At 42.2% G+C, this 19,366-nt stretch overlaps 1 protein-coding gene across 3 annotated transcripts in view; it reads left to right on the top strand.

The window, feature by feature from the left end:
- Positions 1–19,366, top strand: part of camkk1a (calcium/calmodulin-dependent protein kinase kinase 1, alpha a) — a 118,122-nt gene that overhangs the window by 49,599 nt on the left and 49,157 nt on the right. For all 3 annotated transcript variants that reach the window (XM_072667538.1, XM_072667620.1, XM_072667460.1), the window contains one exon: positions 12,122–12,560. In XM_072667538.1, coding sequence (XP_072523639.1) covers positions 12,249–12,560 — 312 coding nt within the window. In that variant the 5' untranslated portion in view covers positions 12,122–12,248. The remainder of the gene's footprint in view (positions 1–12,121; positions 12,561–19,366) is intronic.

The raw sequence follows: 19,366 nt of genomic DNA, 5'->3' as shown, positions 1-19,366 counted from the left end.
CTGTCGCTGTCCTTCTCATCAAAGCCCAGTATCTCCCACTCACTGGCCAATTAGGAGGCTTTTAGAGGAGAAGTGATGGGTCTGCAGGGATGTGCAGTGGTCTGCAAGAGAATACGGTCTCCAGCTCTAAAGAGCCTTATGAATGGGCTACATACATTCATATGCACACGCTTGGTTGAAAGTGTCAGTTTTTAATGTATGTGTTGGTGAAATGTGTACATTCAGAGCAGTTGGTGTGAAGCGTGGTTTTGTGAAACGTGGTGTGTAGGATCTTTATTTATGTAGCACCTTTCATACATAAAATGCAGCGTTTCAGCTGACAAACACTGAAATTTGAATAAAACCATCTACAAATCAGATACACTATTTGGACAAAAGTATTGGGACACCTGCTCATTCATTGTTACTTCTGAAATCAAGCATATTAAAAATGACTTCATCCTGCCTTTGTTGGAGTAGCTGTCTCTTCTGTCCAGAGCTTTCTAGTTTTTTAGAGCATTTATGTGAGGATTTGATTGCATTTAGCGACAATAGCATAAGTGAGGTCAGGATGTTTGATCACCACCGTACCTTATCTCAAACTCCCCATCTCATCCAAAAAGTACTGAATGGAGCACCATCCATCATTCCACTGCTCCACAGCTCAATGCTGGGGGGCTGTAAGAGACATTCAGCCCATTCTTCCTTGCGCTGTTAAGATTGCTAGGCTGCATGTCTTGCATGTACTACTCTTTTGAGGTAATTTTAGCAGTGTGTCATATTGTGTAAATTAGACTAACAGTTCCATTAAGCAACTCTGAAATGTGTTGGAAGCAGTTTCCTGAAATTTGTTGACTTTGCGGTGGATTCATTTTGCAGTCCTTGGTCGCCTGGTTTCTCTCAGGGTATCCTAAAGATTTATTCGCTTTCTGGCTTCTTTGTTTACTGTCGTTCAACTTTTTTCATTTTGACTCTTTCTCCTCTATTGTGCTTCCAAATCAAAGCAGCCTGTATTCTCACACACCCAACACACTGAAAGTGTAGAAGCAGAATGCAGACAGCGCTTGTAAATGCACAGACTGGATGCCTGGCTCTGCTTGGTTCTGGATAGAAGCTGTGTTTGTACATGCACTGCTGTTCCCCACAGGTGATCCCTTCAGTATGAGACTCTAAGCTCAGGTTATTGGATTTCGAGGCCTCTTAAAGAGTCATTCGGAGAGACTGGAAGCAGAGGACACTGGGATGTGTGCTGTGCAGGAGGGCTACATGCAGTCAGAAGCCTTTCTAGGTCATCTAGTATGAAGTGTTATATTAGGGCTGCATGATGTGAATGCAGTGTGATTTGCAATGAGCTGGAGATGGCCCAATCGGTGATTTTGGGGGCTGATATGTCTTTCAGCATTGATCAAGGGCAGGACTGGATGCCACACTCAATTTTTCAGGCAAATCAGTAATGCATTGTCATAGAGGGTTTTTTTTATTCTCCTGCATTGTCTTTTTATATGAAATGTACTCTGAGCACTGACTGAGAGCCCGTAAGTTCCTGTGCAGAACTGCACTGTAGAGCTCGGTGTCATTAGTGGTGTTCGTACGCTCAGCTGTGTTCTGATACTCACTGTACTGGGCTGAGTAATGTACTCTTCACAGGGAAATCCGGTTAGTGGTGTTAAAATCTTTACTTTGCTTCCTCCGCAAGGCACAGAGTAAAGTCAGTTTGAGTCAAATGAAAAATAAAAGGCCAAGCATGTGACATGCCATTTGCACACTGACTGGGTATTTCTACACTGGCTTTAATGGGCTTCTGCAGCCTTGAATGCAGACATGTATAAAGTACTACAGACCCAGACTTATGTAAAAGTACAAGTGTTCTATCAAATAAGTGACTTGAGTAGAAGTAGAAATGGTGTTTAAGCTCCGGACTTAAGTGGAAGTACTAAAGTATTCAACATTTTTGTACTTAAGTATTGCGAGTAGTTTATTTTAAAATGTACTGCTTCAGTACTGAAAGTAAAAGTACAAGTATTGTTATGTAGTTCTTACAGAAAGCAGTCAAAACTCTGAATATCATTGTTTATATTATTTCAAATGCTTAGATTTGAGGACTGTCAATTCCTTTGGCTGTAGTACAAGGACAGGACTGTAGAAGGCAGAGTCTTTAATTAACTCTCTAAACAAACTCGCCCAAAAGAAAGGCTGAACAGACTGACTCAAGCTGCCACATGCAAGAGTTTCATCTGTAAGAACCAGTGAAGAGAGCAGCTTAAAACCCTGAGCTTCACTCTCTGTAAACTAAACTACAGCTAAAAGATCTCAGGCCGTTAGGCCACATACAAGTATTTGAAGGTGGTGAAGATGGAGAGGTTTCTTCTGGTGGTTCTTCTTCCATCTGGAGATAAACTAACAGAGCTCTAGCGTTAGTGTCCTCACTATTTTCTGCAAGTTAAAGTCAGGAATACACTCGTGAGAATTGAGTAACACCGTGTGTCCTGTGTCGTATTAGTGTAAAAGCCTCTAATATTACTATACTGCCTCAGTCCACATGCTTCTTTTACTTTCAATGGTTCTGTATGTAGCTTGTCCAGAAACGCATGTGAAAAGAGTGTCCTTTAGTGGGGACTCAAATTGCAAATTACACTTCTAGACTGTTGGGGGAGCAAGAAATACCAGTTCTCCATATTGCTGCTTTAAAGTGTAGTCTCCTGCTGAGGCTTCAAAACCTACATTACATTTTTTTTCATGTTTGAAAAGGTGAGTTTATCAGGCTGTAGTGATTTCTGTGCAAGTTCTTCTACCAAAGACGATACTTAGGTTCTCCTGACCTCACGCCCTTGTGAGAGGAAGAGCGGCAGCATGTGCGCTCACGGCTTGATTGCATGTTCTGCTCAATGTTGAGGCAGCTTCATCAAACCCAGTGACCGCGCCATCTAGCGCTCTGGCCTGGTGATAATGTGGGTTTGAAATGATTCGGGCCGTTTTTATAATTGTAACAAGTAATGATGTAGCACATAAACAATGTAACAGAGTAAAAGTCATAAACTTTAAAACTCATCCCAAATATGTAGTAAAGTAAAAGTGGAAGTAGGAGGGGGAAAACGCTCCAGTAGATTCAGATACAGCATTTTAGTACTTCGGTACTAAGTAGTTATTTTTCGGTACTACACATCTCTGCTTGAATGAAGCCCATATTGCCATATAGCAGCAGCGTCTTGTGACTTGGCACAAGGCTGCAGCAACTCATGAAATATAGATCATGTGATCTAACGAGCCCTCAGGATTGGCTAAATTATCTGTCAATGGCAACATTGGGCTGACAGTTGGCCAATACTGATACACGGTTGATCAGTTCTTGTTGAGGTTAAAGCTTGACTTTTGACCAAAGTAACTTCTAGTGGATGTAGTGGAGTAGAGCAGGACACAACCAACGTGTGGTAAACATGTTCTACTACTGGGTTGTTCTAAGACACAGGATTCACACCTATATTATTTTAATATCCATCTTGGTGGCAGTAATATCACACCATCTTGAAGCATGTAAACTGCTCACAGTGTAGTGTAGCCTCCACTCCAGGGGGGTTAGTTTTAGAAACAATGTGAATAGGCCATATTACCCTACAAGAAGTGCCACAACTGTAGGAGAGCTCTATAAAGTACTAAATAAAGGGTTCTCTAAATCATAAAAAATGAGGACGCCTTTCTGGTACTATATATAGAATGTTTTTATTGGTTCTAGAATGTTGGCTAATAGTGTGCTGCTTACTTTTGCAGGTCCGTAGGGGGTAAAATCAAGCTGGGGATGTGAGATTGGGCTTCACATTGATTTTGATCGGTCAATATTGCACTGTGATCTGAATCCTTCTTTAATGTGTGAGTAACAGTCCCATTCCAATACATAATTTCTCCTCCAGTCACTGCTTAGCAGGTCAAAAGCCTGTCCCAGATAAAGTAGAGTATGTCATTTTCTGATTAAGCTGAAGTTGGCTTCTTATTTGCCAGTTTTAATTAGGATGTTGTTTTCCACCTCAAATAGTGCAAAAGTTAAGGTCAAGCTGAAAAGCAGGGGAATTATACTCTCCCTCTAGCCTTCTTGTTTTATACACAAAATAAAGAAATTGAGAGTTTGAGGAGTGGGTTAGGTAATTCTGAAAACCTAACACTGCCAGTTTCTCAACAATCTCTATCTAACAGTGACGCATGGAGATTGCATTGTCATGGCATGGGGATTGGGCATCTTGTTGAAACTGAAGGATGAATAGATCTGCAGGACGACATCATTTAGTCTGCAAAAAACTAAAGCTTGATGAAACTTCAGCATTCAGCATGATATTGTCCCTCATTCAGTATCTTCCCAAGTATGTAGTTACATTCATTCTTAAGAAAAGTCCTAACAAAAAGTCTACGTCAGATTCATGAAGTGTTTTTGACTGCAGAATTGCTTACAGCTCTGCTCTTATAATAAATATAATGGTGTCTTTATAAACTGAGCATTGGTAAATGGCAGAATCTTTGTAAAAAATTCCAACCCCAAATCAAAAATGTGAATCTTTGAAAAGCAGAAAAGCTTGCATGAGCAGTTATTGAACAGTATTTACATTTGTGCATATGTCCAAATCTAATATGTAGTGCTATCTGCATGTAGACACTGTAGTTTTATGACCAGAGTTTTCAGTAATCTCCAACTTCGAAAGCGTTTTCAAAAATATTCGTTTTTTTAGTGACCAAAAACTGCATTTTTGTGTGGATGGGAGGCCAAAGCACAGACAACTACCATAGTTTATATATATATATATATATATATATATATATATATATATATATATATCTGGGCAGGCCCTAGAACTCGGTCCAATCAAGAATTTTACATTTCAATGCACTGGTGCCGTCCAACCAAGCAGAACAACCTGAAGCAAGTCTGCTAGAAAGAATAGCTAGACATCACCCAAACAGTGAGCAAAGCTAGTGGGAACGAACCCCAACAGGCTTAAAACTGTTATGGGAGCAGAAGGAGGTTCTAGCATGTACTTGTCTGAAAGACTTACTTATGTAAGCAGCATTTTTTACTATTTATTTACCCAAATCTGCTAAAAATAAGTGGAAGTAATGAGGAACAGTTGTATTTTCTTATTACTCTTATTAGTGTCAACAGTAGTAGTAGATGCATCTATCAGTGCAGTGTGGTTTTCATTCTACACTGTTTCTGTTGCTCCTAAACCTTCTGAATCAGTCTCCACACAGACCTGAGCTGGACAGCTCCCTGTCCTGCCTTCATTACAATTTAATTACTGTTTGAGTCCGGTCTAACAGACCTGGATGTGGAAGGGGCAGGAAATGAGCTCAGGTGAAAGCACAGCCTGCAATTTGTCCGTACACCGGGGTCGGCATGGCATGGCTGGTTGTCAGGAGCAACGGGACGACCACCTGCTGCGGATGAAGTGCAGTTGGAGGGTCACAGCATCCTCGCCTATCGATCGATCGCTAAAGATGTTCACATTGTACAACCTTCATTTTCTGAGAATGCTCTCAGGCTCTCAGCTCTTAGCTCTCAGCTCTCAGCTCTTCGCTCTCAGGGTTTAATGGAGTTAGTTGAGTCTTGCTCCACGTTTGGAGGATATAGTTGAGACGTTTTAGTGCAGGTGGTTTCAGTCTATTTACAGACTCATGCAGAAGTTTAGGCACCCTTGGTGGAGAGTTGAGTAAGCAGAAGATTGACTGGCCTCCAAAAGGCATGAAGTAAGAGATTAAAACTTTTTTTAACATTTTAAGCATTTTTAATTTATTTATTTTGTTTTAAAAATATATAGGAAAGACTGGAATAAGAGATTTAAGCTCTCCTAACTTTTACTATTAGATCCTAAATTTTAATTCAGGATTCTTAAGTCTAAGAATAATTTTAATTTAATTCTTAAGTCTATGGCTTGTTCATTATTGTTCGGTAGGGCTTTATACAGTTGCAATCGAATGCAAATTAGGTTTACTAGCAAAATTGACTAATTCCGCTGTTTGCAATAAACCAATTAAAGAAGAACTGTTTAAATAGCTCAACACAACTAGTAGAACAAGTGCTTTCTCCGAATTCAACACAAAATGCCGCTTTTAATGATGACTGCAGTCTCAGAATTATTCATCCCCCTGAATAGAACCCATCACACATTTGCAAATCAGGTGGTAAATCAAAGACTTTATTAGTTTTACCTAGACTGACTAGGGGTTTGCTGTCAAAAGGGTTGTCCAAAAAGTTCTGAGAAGAGAACTTACACAAACAAGGACACAAACAGCGAAGGCACCAAATGTTCCTAAAGACACGGCTGGAAGCAGAGTTCTCAAGTTCAGAGGTAAAGAGACACTGGCTACACTACCTGGACGTGACGGAAAGAGGAAACCCTCACTGGCTGCCATCAGATTTCTGAGGAGGCAGGTGGTCCAAAACCCTCAAGTGATTGCAATGAACCTGCATGAATGAAGAATACACTAAAAAGAACACCTTGCCTAGAGTGTAACGTGGTGGTGGCTTTCAACCAAGTATCAGGAAGTCCTCGAAATGTTATGCCTTCTGTGAGGAAGCTAAAGCTTGGACGTCACTGGACTTTCCAACAGGACAGTGATCCCAAGCATCCCTCGAAGTCCACCAAGGCTTGGTTTCAGAAGAAGTCCTGGAAAATTCTGGAGAGGTCATCACGGTCACCTGATTTGAACCCCATAGAAAGTCTATCATGGAGTTTGTAGAAGGTGGTTGCAGCACACAAACCCAGTGAACTGCAGGCCACTGCCCATGAGGAATGGGCTAAGTTTCCTCCAGAACGCTGCCAGAAGCTGGATTTGAGGGATTGAGTAATTCTGAGACTGCAGTCATCATTAAGAGAGACATTTCGATTGCATCTGTACGTACTCTGACCCTCTCCAACCTTGTCCCAGCAGTCAGCAGCCATATGCTCCTCTAATAAGGCAGCTGGCTGGTGTCAGGTAGCAGTTTCCTCAGCACTTTTTAATGTAATTAAGAAATGGGTGTTAAATGGAGTGGTGGAGGTCAAGTTGAGCTCCAAAATACCAGGAAAACTTCAGCATCCCCTGTATACAGATCTATTCAGAGATGAAGCAGGAGTGCGGAAAGCTGTTAAGTGCTGTTAATCTAATGGGGCACAGTTATGATGGTCTGGAAGTTTTGCATGGTTGTTAGGGGTCCCTTTTTTCCCTCCTAAAAAAAATGACTTGGACTGAATGGTCATTATGACCGGAAATGAATCCACGAAGGGTATATGAAAGGTGGTCTCTGACTTTTGCGCAGTACTATATGCCTCGGGTTGGGAGTGTACCAGCGGTTTTCTGTAGAGCTGTCATTCCTGGCTGAACGTTATGCTGGACCTCCTCAGTCTGTGCCTGTATTGTCTTGCCTGAGCTGACCCCCGATGCAAGAAGGAAATGGAAAAGCGATCGCTCTGAGACCGGAACAGTGATGCAAGAAGGCGGACGACCTGCTGCGAGATCTGAGGCTCACCACTCTGGTCTTGAAATCTGAAACTCTCAAGGGAGCGTGGAGAATGAAAGGAGCTCTAAACGCCCTGTGTGTTTTGAGTAACCTTGAGCAAAAAGCATGCAAGAGAGAGCGAGAGAGAGAGAGAGTCAGAGAGAGAGAGGGAATACTTGGCATGGCCTAAATCTGTCTAATTGAGAGTAGGTCTCCTGACGTTTGTGTTAGAAGTTTGAACATTGTGTTTTTAAAACTGCCCTCTCCTCTTAGTCATTCAGGCCATCTGTATTTTTTTCCCTGTCCGTGGGCGGTCAGGAGCAGGTCTGCTGTGATAGACGGGTCTTTTACTTTCCTTTTAGTTGCATTTGCGTCATTCAGTTTACCTTGTTCTGAGACCAGTGCGTGGTCGGTGGTGGTTGGAGTCTCAGCTCAGATTGATTAGTAATAGTTCCTGATGAGAAGCAGCTGAAAAGGCTTGAAGGTGGGTCAATGAGTTTATATAATCCTCCACCTCTTTTTTTCTTATCTAACTGTCTGTCTGTCTGTCTGTCTACCTGCATCTTTCTATCTGTGTCTATTCTGTCTGACTGTCTATCTGTTTATCTATCTGTCTGTCTGCCTGGCTGTTTATCTTGGTTTTTCCGTTTGTTGGGAGTCTGTCTGTCTAGCAGTTTCTCTGAATGTTTAGCTGCCGGTCTGTCTAACTATGTATGTCTGTCTGTCTTTCTGTATCTCTTTGTATCTGTTGATCTGGCTGTCTGTCAATAAGTCTAACTGTGTCTCTCTGTCTTTCTTGTCTTTCTGTTTGTCTGTGTCTTATTGTCCCTCTGACTGTTTGTCTACATGTCTGTCTGCCTATCTGTCTGTCTTGTCTATATCTATCTGGACCTGTCTGTCCATCTGTCTGTCTATTTGTCCCTCTGTGTATCCATCCATCTAATCTGCTTCTAGTATGTCTGTCTGTCTCTCTGTCAGTCTATTTGTCCATCCATCCATCCATCCATCCATCCTTCAATCGCACATTCTCTATTCTGCCTCTATCTCTTTTTGTCTGTCTGTCTGTCCGAAGAGCTAGCCTAGCCTAGCCTAGGCTGGGCTGGGCTGGGCTGGGCTGAGGTGAGGTGGGCTAGCCTGGTCTGGGCTGGGCTAGGCTGGGGTGAGGTGGGCTGGGCTGGGCTTGGGTAATTGGTCACTCTGTTGCTGCTTGCAAAAACCCCTTGCTATTAAACATTGAGTTTAATAGCACACAGGCTGCATTCAGGATGCCTGTGATGCCCTAAAAGGAAGTGAGAATGCTAACTGCAGTAAGAGAATGTTGTGAGTGTGTGTTTTTCTGCGTTTTGTGGGGACCAAATGTTTCCAGGATGATTGGAAATATGTACATATTGATGAGTAAATCTGCTGTGGTCTTCAGAAACTTTAAACATTAAGCATAAATATTAAGGTGAAGGCTGCTGTGATGTTCACTCAGGACTATTTAATAGATTGAGATTAAGTCAAAGCATCGATTCATCAGGACCTAATCAGGACCTTCCAAGTTCAATCTCCTGTGATTCTATAGCCATCCGTGGCTGCAGAGATAGCATAATTGGCCTCACTATCTCTCAGGGTCCTTCCTATCCCACATGACTCAGCATAGTGCTAGCCAATGGAGGCGTCTGTTAGCTTATGTAAAGGTAGCATTCTTCTCCAAACATGCTGAGCTATCCAGTGACGTTGCATTAGCAGCAGTTCGAAAGGAAGCAGCCGGCTCCATGTGTCTCATGGGAAGCATGTGCTAGCCTTCACCCTCCCAGCACTTGTGGCATTGTGTAATTGGCAATGATGAAGTTGGGGATGAGGTGGGGTGGTGATCATCCAACATCCTGACCTTGCTAACTCACTAACTCGCTGATTGCAATCAAATCCTTACAGCAATGCCCCAGAATCTAGTAAGAAACCTTCCCTGGACAGTTTATCTTTAATTTACACTGGGAAAACAATGCATGAACAGGTGTCCCAATACTTTTGTCTATATAGTGTAGCAGGGTAGATAGAAGAATCCTGTTGTCATTCAGACATGTCCTCACTTGGTCATAGCTAGAGATATTTAGAGGGTTGTGGTCGGTGGTAGTATATGGCAGCCTGGGGTGGTCTTCAGTCAGTGGTGGCTATTGTCGATCAGTGGTGATGACCAGTGAAAGCAAAAAAAAAGAAGAATCCATGCCTTAAAACACATTTTCACCTAATGTGACTTATGAGGACTGCATGGACTGTAATTGAGGCAGCTGACACACACACACACACACACACACACACATTCACAGCAATTAATCTTAATTATCATAAGTCTGATGGCAAAGTTCTCTACAACACTATTTTTGTCCAATTAGCCGATCACGTGTGCACGACTGTCTGGCTGTGCCAAGACTCACACCACCGGCATAATGACCGTAATGGTCAGAAGACTGGTTTCACATCAAGCCTTTAGTTGTCACCCAGCTACATGTGATGTAATCTTCATAACGTGGTTATGTTGGACGTCTCTCACTGCTTCTAGCAGAGAAAGACGGGACAATGCCGGCTGAAGTAGAGAGTAATATTAAAGCAGTCGAGCTGTGGTCAAGCGGAGTGTTATATCAAGTAGTGTTATATCAAGTAGTGTCTGGCGAATACACTGACCGCAGCCTGGCGGTGCTCAGAAGTGAAAACTTGTTTTCTCATTTGTGACTGTGCACTTGTCCAGATCTGTGTTCTTATCCAGACTTAATTTGTATGTGTGTGATCTAATCATCTAAGGTTCCAAGCCTCTCTTAGACTAAAAACAAAGTCCTGACTGTAACCACGAGTGACCGCCTACTTGTCCATTACAGGTTAAATAAACATGTGCATACAGACCAAACCCTTTTCGTTTATTTTAGACCTTTACTAAATGTCCTACATATGTACACTATATGGACAAAACTACTGGGACATCTGCTCATTCATCATTTTTATTTTTCATCAAAAATAAAGGCTTTCCACTAGGTTTTGGAGCATTGCTGTGAGGATTTGATTGCATTTGGCGTCAAGAGCTTTAGTGAGGTGAGGGTGTTGGATGATCACCACCCTACCTCATCCCCAACTCTCCAACTCCTCCCAAAAGTATTAGATTAAGCACCATGCATAATTCCAGAGAACACAGTTCCACTGCTCCACAGCTCAAAGCTGGGGGTATTATACCCCTCTAGTTCACGTCTGGCCTTTAGGCATGGTGCCTTACCTGCTCCAGTCCTAATCTATTTGTAGCAATACATGCAACTGAAAGTAACTTAATGCATTCATTAGAAGGGGTGTCCACAAACATCTGGACATGTAGTGTATGCATTTTCACTGTTTATGTTTAGTGTTTATCTTAAAGCAGCATTATGTGAAAATCAGTATTGTTTGCTCCTGGGCTCCCCCTACAGGTGGGGAGTGTGATTCACTTTTACTCCACTGCTGTAAAACAAATCAGACTTTGAGCGCCCCCTCATGGACAGCTGTAGAAGCTAAGCGCTTCCGAACCAGCAGCTGAAGTGAAAGAAGGTCCACTGGGGGCATTATTCATATCATGACATGTTGCATTGTTGACTTCTGAAGAAAATTGCTGAGAATTCCTGTATTTGTAATATCACAGTAAATATCTCTGAACAACAAAGTCTTTTTGTCCGATTTTGAAACTGCTGTTTTAAAGTAAAAGTGCTAAATAATATATGAAAAGCAAACAGTTTAATTCACTGCTGTGGCTGACGAACAGAGTTGGAAGTCTTGACGGGATGTTGCGCTGACTGCTGTGATGTTTGGCTGCTGTAAAGGCCACATTAGTGTCCAAAGACAAGAACCAGACAGGCCATAGCGCCAGACAGATTGAGCTGCAGCTTGAATGTAACTGTTAGCTCTGCCTACTGTAAGGAAGAGTAAACAGCTCTGTCAAGTTAGCCTTAGCTTTTAAATATTAATTGATTGGCTACATTTAGTGGCCTATTAGATAAATGATAAAGGAGGAATGCTGTCTATCACAGAACCTGATGAAGGAGTCTGGTGTACTGTGTAGTTCAAAAGTCATCATGCTTGTAATGCCGCACCCGTGAACACATGTACATATGGTCACCCACTCAGCCAGCAGCAGTTTTGCTGTCACTGTTGGGCACTTGAACAAGGCCTTTAACCCACTCTGTTGCTGTAGCATGACTCACCCTATGCTACCATATGCTATGTACACTGTGTGGTCAAAAGTATTGGGACATATTTAATTCCAGGGATTCATTCAGTCCCATTGCCACATGTGTATAAAATCAAGCACCTAGCCATGTAGTCTGCCCTTACACGTATTAGTAAAAGAATGACTCACTGAATTCAGCGTTTGACTGGAACATGATGCCAATTATAAAAGCTTCTCATAAAACCGTCTGTCCATATAGTGTATGTAAAGTGGGTTATTAATCACAGGGTTGTGGGTTCAATACCCACATCCGATAAGCTGCTACTGTTGATCCTTTGAGCAAGGCCCTTAACCCTCTCTTTGCTATATACTTTGGTTCAGCCTGGACTGCGTTTCTAATGAGCCGAAATGCAGGGCAGCCAATCAAAACAGAGCTAATTTACATAGATCACTGTTCAACACCATAACAAAAGCAGCCTGTTTGACTGTAGGAAATTTCTCTTTTTCTCTCTCCTCAGCTTGTTCTGGCTGCAGACCCACGTGGAGGGGTGGTAAGGGTGAGCAGTTGATGAAAACACTCCACCGGCCCCTCCCTCCCTGCCTCCAAGCTCCTTCTCCTACTCCTCCTACTGTGGCCCAGTCGTCATGGCGATGAGCACCGACCCTGGCTGCATGGGAACGGAGCCTGACCCCGACCCTTCCTCCCAAACCGAGCTGGCCGACAAGATGGCCGCCATCACCATAACGGACCCGTCCACCAACGGGCTGAGGAACGGGGCTGGGGTCAGGAAGCCCCTGTCCCAGCGGCCACACTTGTCCGGCAGGAAGATGTCTCTGCAGGAGAGAGGGACATACCTGTCTGCAGGGGCCGGGGCTGAAAGGTTCCACCACATTTCCCCGCGGGCAGCCCGCCGCCCCACCATAGAGTCCAAGAGGGTGTCCATCTCAGATGCACAGGTGAGGATCTGCATGCTGCTTTTGCGTGTTAAAATGGACCACAGATTAGTATCGGAGCTACACATTCTAATAAAAATAAATATAGCAACACAAAAAATTACATAAATAGACAAATATACAGTAAATAAATAAACAATATCCTCATATTACATGTAATAATAAATCCCATCCACTGTCAAACACATAAAGCACCTTAAAATGATCACTTCCCATATACTGCATTCTTTTAAAGCACCATTATGCAAGATATTAGACAATTATCATTTTTGCTCTTGGGCTCCCCCTGCAGTTGGGCTTCCCCTGCAATTCATTTTTACTTCACTGCCATAAATACTCAAAGATCCCCTTGTGGACAGCTGTAAACATGCATTTCTGGACAAGCTGAGATACAGAGCTGTTACTGAGAGTGAAAGAGTAGACTGAAATATGGGTGTAGGTACGCCATGTTACTCAAGACACCATTCCCTTTGACTTCCCTATGACTGTGAGTTCAGCATTAACATGATTTTGAAGAGTTTGTTATGATGAAATTGCCACATAATGATGCTTTAAATCATACCAGAGCAGCAAGATGATGTCTCTCCTTAAACTATAGCTGTTTCTATTCTGATTGGTCTGGTGTTTCTCAAGTGCAGCTGTGAGGTTTGTCATGAGGCTCAACCCAATCAATAAATACATAAATAATTTATTCTTAATCAGCTGGGTGTGTACACACATGTTTAAAAATGTTTGCCTCTATTTCTTACTGAGTTTAAGAATTTATGAATTGGTCATGGCAGGGTGGATTTGAACTTTCTGGACCTGAATTGTACATCTCTACAACACACATAGTTTGTGTGTGTGTGTGTGTGTGTGTGTGTGTGTGTGTGTGTGTGTGTGTGTGTGTGTGTGTGTTCAGACTGTGTGTCATGCAGTGTTGCTTGTCTGTCTGTCTGTCTGTCTATCGATTCATCCATCTCTGTCTTTCTGGCTCACTTTCTCTGTCTCTCTCCCTGTATGACCCTGGTCAGGGACGGTGTATCCTGTTTGTTTGTTGCTGTGGTTACTGTAGTCTACATCCTTTCCTCCTCATTTCCGTTCATTATGTCTGGTTTTAAACACCAAAGCAGGGCCGAATGGTTTCCTTTTTCGATTCATTTGCTTCTCTTGAAGAAGCTGATAAGATGAGGGGAATGGCAGTAAGTGCTTTCAGGAATCTAGCTGCTGTGCCGAGGCTGCTCATGGTGGTCTTTTAGTGTGTGTAGTTGTGTATTTTCTTTCTTTTTTTTTCTTCTTTTTTTTAACCTCTAAATGAATGTATGCTCACAGTACTATTCACACCCGTGAATCATGGCAACAAGAAATCAAAGGGCCTCTGTCTATCTTTGAATGCACAGAGCTACTGTACTGCTCCATTCATCAGGAAATAGGAGTAGGGGTGCTTTAGTGTGGCCGATTACAATATCAGTTATATATATTAAAACATTATAGATCACATTATAATCATCTACAAATCTTACAATGAAATATATTAATTTTGTGCAGCCATTACACACTTATTTATCCAGAAAATTGGATTAAAATGTATTTAAATATTTACCTTGTTGAACAGGCAGTCTTATCTAGAACCATTCACAACAATAGTGGGTGTAACATTGGGTTGTGTTTGTGATGTTGTCTTGCCCAGGGGCTCTCGCCCCCACCCCCCAATTCGTTTTTTGTCAGCATAGCAATGATCTGCGCAGTCACTAGTGCGCTAACCTAAATCAAACCCTGCTCTCTCGTGTGTCCTGTTACCTGCTATGTTATGAATTTGAATGAGTTTAAAATGGAAATGAAGGGGTGAAGTAATGTCAAATTGTGGGCAGTGACATGCTTATGAAACCTAAGGTCTAAGTCGAAGTCTGAAAGTCTAAGTTTAGGCCAGGTTATAGGCCAGAACATTGTATGACCGCCCAAGAAACCTACTGGACCGAGCTTGCTAGTTTGTTTGGGGGTATTTGATGAGGTAACCTGCCTAATAATGCCAGTTCAGTGCCCGATGTTCACAGAATTCACAGAGTAATGTACACAAGTAATTTGACTTATACCTTTTTTGGGCATCACACCGTCCACAATGTGATGAGTGTAATGAATTTAATGTAAATCGAAAAATTCAGATTTGATACAGTGTCAGAATTTTAAATCATCCATCAGTCACCTCCTTATTTTTAGTGTATTTCTCTTTTACAGCACTTCAGTAAATACATATTGCACTTTGACCACCCCCTTATGGACCATTCTAAACATGCATTTGTTGACAAGCTGCAAAATACTATGAAACATATTGTCTTTTGTAAAAAAATACTAGTGCTGGCAACATTAAGGTTGAAAATATGAATCATCTTACCAAGTTTGGCCCCCGTAGGTCTCTCTATACAGAGACTAGTGGCGTATTAGGGGTTTTATTTAGGGATGTAAACACAGCGTAGCTACTGTTGAGCTCAGAGGGTAGATTACACTTTATTTATGCTGAAATATGAATTAAATCTCATAACTAACCCTCATTCTGTCACCCCTCTCTCACCTCTCTCTCTCTCACACACACAGCTGCTCCTCTCATAGCTCTTAGCTTAATCCAGCCCAATAACTGATCATCCATTTATCTCTTAAAAAGTTGGTGAAGAACTTTCTCTATTAAAGCTTCTTCTATTAAAGAGTCCGAACTTCGTTGTGTTCGAGGCTAAAGTTCTCTAAACTACACTGAGATATTATAAGAAAAACAGATTCCTTTAGACAGTTTATTAGGAACATTTATGTGTTCAATAAGTTTAAGGGTGTGCTAGCATAACTGCATATCCAATAATTATTCCACATAATTAAATGTTTAATTGTAACGATAATTGAGATTTATCGGCAACTAATGCCTCGGTCACTGACGTCACATCAGTGTGTGCTTCTTCGTGCACATTTCGGGCCTTATGTTTAGATGAGTTTCATGGCTGTCTGCCTGTACTGTGCTTTATGTGAATATGAGCACAGATGTCCATATTGTCTCAGCCAGTTTAACTCTGCAGTGTTTCTGAACTCTTTAAGAACTTAAAAAGGAGGATTATCTGATAGCATCTCTGCCATTTTGGGATGATTTATGCAAAGCTCATCAAGCTTAAAAAGATGAGCAGAGAGGGGTTTTGAAATGTTGGCATATGAACAGTTTCACTGCTAGTCTCCACACTGTAAGTGTGTGTGTGTGTGTGTGTGTGTGTGTGTGTGTGTGTGTGTGTGTGTGTGTGTGTGTGTGTGTGTGTGTGTGTGTGTGTGTGTGCGTGCTACAGTGAGTTCGCTCAGCTTTACTGTGCTGATGTCATGATATGTTCACTATAGCCAGTCATTCTCTCTGTCTCTCTCTTTCTGTGGACATAAGTATTAGGACACCTACAAATTACACCTACAGGGACCTCCCATTCTAAATTAATAGATATTAATATTGAGTTGGTCCCCTTTTGCAGTTCTAACAGCTGGTTTGGAGCTCTGCAGTTATTGAGTCAGCAGAGCGCTGGATACCCAGGCTCCTCAGCGCTCGGCTACTCCGTGTAACTTTACATGGTCGGACACTTTATGGCTGAGTTGCTGTGGTTCCTAAACACTTCCACTGTTCAATAACAGCACTGACAGTTGATGGTGGAATATCTAGGAGGGAAGAAACACCTGATTTCAGTAATTGAGGCATGTGTATATTTTAACCAAGTTTCTCCCCAATTTATCTGAGCCAGTTAACCCAGCTCACTAGGTCTCACCCAATTACTTACAGTGCTCCTGACACTATGATGGTGAGGAGAAGCACATGCCTCCTCCAATACATCTGAGGTCAGCCACCACCACTTTTCAGACTGCCACCAATGCAGCATCAATAGACAGCCAACGCGCTCAGAGGAAAGTGCTGGATTCCCAGCTCTGATACAACAGACACCTGTACCACAATGGGAGTGATGAGGAGAGAGAGCTCTATCTACCCACACAGCATGGCCAATTGTGCTCCCCCAGGCTCTGGCTGCTTATAGCAAAGCCGCATGAATGTATATAGTTATATAGTTATATAAGATTCTCTCTCTTGCTCTCGTTCGCTCGCGCTCTCTCTCTCTGTCTCTCTCTCTCTCTCTCTTTCTTTCTCTCCATCTGTCTCTCCCTCCCTCCCTCTCTCTCTCTCTCTCTCCCTCTCTCTCTCTCTTTTTCTCTCTCTCTCTTTTTCTCTCTCTCTCTCTTTCTCTCTCTCTCTCTCCCCTCTCTCCTGCTACTTCCAGCTCTCTGACAAATGTCTGTGTGTGTGTGTGTTTGTTTATGGATGTGTAATATATGTACAGTACTGTGCAGGTGACATTAATCATGTCTTTCAGCAGCAAGAGTAAGATCTCCAGATACCATTAGAACAGATGCAGGGATCATAAATACAGTAAATATTAACAAGAATTTGTAAATTCTAAAGTAAGCAGTTTAGATCTTGTGAAGATCCAGTTTTCTCCTGGACGCCTTCAGCCAGCACATGGATTTTCTCAGTTCCATCACAAGCTCACCTGGTTTGACATCATGCAGCACTGATTTACTAGACCAGGTATTGGATGATGACTATAAATAACACTAGACTCCCATGAGGAGAGCTTTGTAGATGTTTTAATGAGCACAGTGATGTAATTCCACCACTTTCTGTATGAATGCTGTTAGTACTTTATTCTAATGTTAAGTATTTTACTGAGCAGATAACCCAGATAAGGAATTTCATTCTAAAGGTAAAGGTAAAGGTAAAGGTGCACGTATTTGTCACTGTACAGTGTGGACTGTACAGCGAAATGTGTCCTCCGCATTTAACCCATCTGGTAGTGAACACACACTCACACACACACATGTGTTAGGGGCAGTGAGTACACACACACACCCAGAGCGGTGGGCAGCCAACTCCAGCGCCCGGGGAGCAGAGAGGGTAAAGGGCCTTGCTCAAGGGCCCAACAGTGGCAGTTTGCCGAGCCCGGGAATCGAACCCACAACCCTGTTATCAATATCCCGGTGCTCTAACCGCTGAGCCACCACTGCCCCAATTGAATTCTGTCTGTGATTAGAATAAAGATTTAGGTCAGTTTTCATACATCAGTGGTCAACGGTCACAGGACTGATTAGAGCTCAATAAACTGATGTGATCTGATTGTTTGACCTATTATTCCATTATCTTCTGTCTAAGCTGTGTACCTGTGTGTGTGTGTCTCTGTGTGTCTGTTCGCTGAATGAGGAATAGATTGGAGACGAGGAGAGGAGAGAGTGAGGGTAGTGCAGCACTTGTGAGTTAAATGAGAGAAGAGAGATGGATGGTCAGGTATATCTTGAACAGGATGATGGGAGGCCTGTGATTTATTGCTTAGAGCCGAGTGTGAGAGGGAGGGATTGTGTGTGTGTGTGTGTGTGTGTGTGTGTGTACGTGTGTGTGTACGTGTGTGTGTACAGCTGTAGCAGTGTGAGGGTCAGTGCGTGAATGTAAAATACCTCTACTTTGCACAGCTGTACAGCTATGCGCCTAGCATGTTACCTTACACTCACACAAGAGTATACTTTATTTACCTTTGTTTGTGTGTGTGTGTGTGTGTGTGTGTGTGTGTGTGTGTGTGTGTGTGTGTGTGTGGTGTCTTTTATTAATCTCTTGAACATTCCCCCTTCCCCACCTCCTCCCTTTCTCTTATTTTTTCATTTCTCTTTTCTTTTCTTTTTTTCTCTCTTTTTCTTTATTTTCTTCTTTGTTTTCATTTTTTTCTTTTTATTTTATTTTCTCTATCCTCTTTCTTTTCCTTTGTCTTTTTTATTTTATTTTCTCTATCCTCTTTCTTTTCCTTTGTCTTTTTTATTTTATTTTCTCTATCCTCTTTCTTTTCCTTTGTCTTTTTTATTTTATTTTCTCTATCCTCTTTCTTTTCCTTTGTCTTTTTTTATTTTATTTTTCTTCATCTCTCTCCTCTTTTACTCCTCCCCTTTCTCTTCTCCTCTTTTTTTCTCCTTATCTCTCTTTCTCTTTCTCGTTCTAATATTTTATTCCATTTAGTCTCACACTCTATATATTTTGTTTCTCTCTCTCACACACACACACACACACACACACACACACACAGATATGTAGACCCGTTCCGCTTCATGTCTCGCTCATGCTGCTCTAGCAGCCCTGCGGCTCCAGTTAGGACCTCCGTCTCCTCTCTTGTAATAATTATCTCCTAGTGGTTCTCAGGGGAATCTCCGCTCTCTGTAAAATTGGGGGCGTCAAGAGGAGAATCAAATAGTAGTGTATAGAGCACCATAACAGCTGGATTAGAAATAAAGGCTAGCACAAGCAGCCGTGTGCACAGCTGTTACAGGCTAGTTAAGGCAGCTGGGTACAGACTCATGAGAGAAACTCACCTTTGCTGTTCTAGCTCAGGTAGTCTTGGCGTTTCTGAGTATATAGTGAGTGTGTGCAGTACTTCTGGAACCCTATGATTGCCTCCATTGCCTCCTACTCTCAGAGGTTCACATTTTTCTTCCCACATATAGATTTAATGTTCAGATTTGCTCAACAAACAAAAATAAATTAGAATATTTTTGTTAGTTTAAACTAGCATTTTTCACTTCATCAGGACATCTTTTTAAGTAGTTGCAAGTTCAGGTCTTTATGTAATTGAACTTGTGTTTCATAAGCTGTGCGAAAGTTTCACTGTGTGAAATCAGCCTTCCACTTGACTCCCAGCATTCAGGTAGGTAGCGTTCTCCTGGCATCCACCAAACCCAGATTCATCCGTCAGACTGCCAGATGGTGAAGTGTGATTCACAAGAGTGCTTCA

This window comes from Salminus brasiliensis, chromosome 1 (genome assembly GCF_030463535.1).
Source record: "Salminus brasiliensis chromosome 1, fSalBra1.hap2, whole genome shotgun sequence".
NCBI lineage: Eukaryota > Metazoa > Chordata > Actinopteri > Characiformes > Bryconidae > Salminus > Salminus brasiliensis.
Note: the sequence above shows the minus strand (reverse complement) of the source record. Positions and strands in the feature narration are given on the sequence as shown.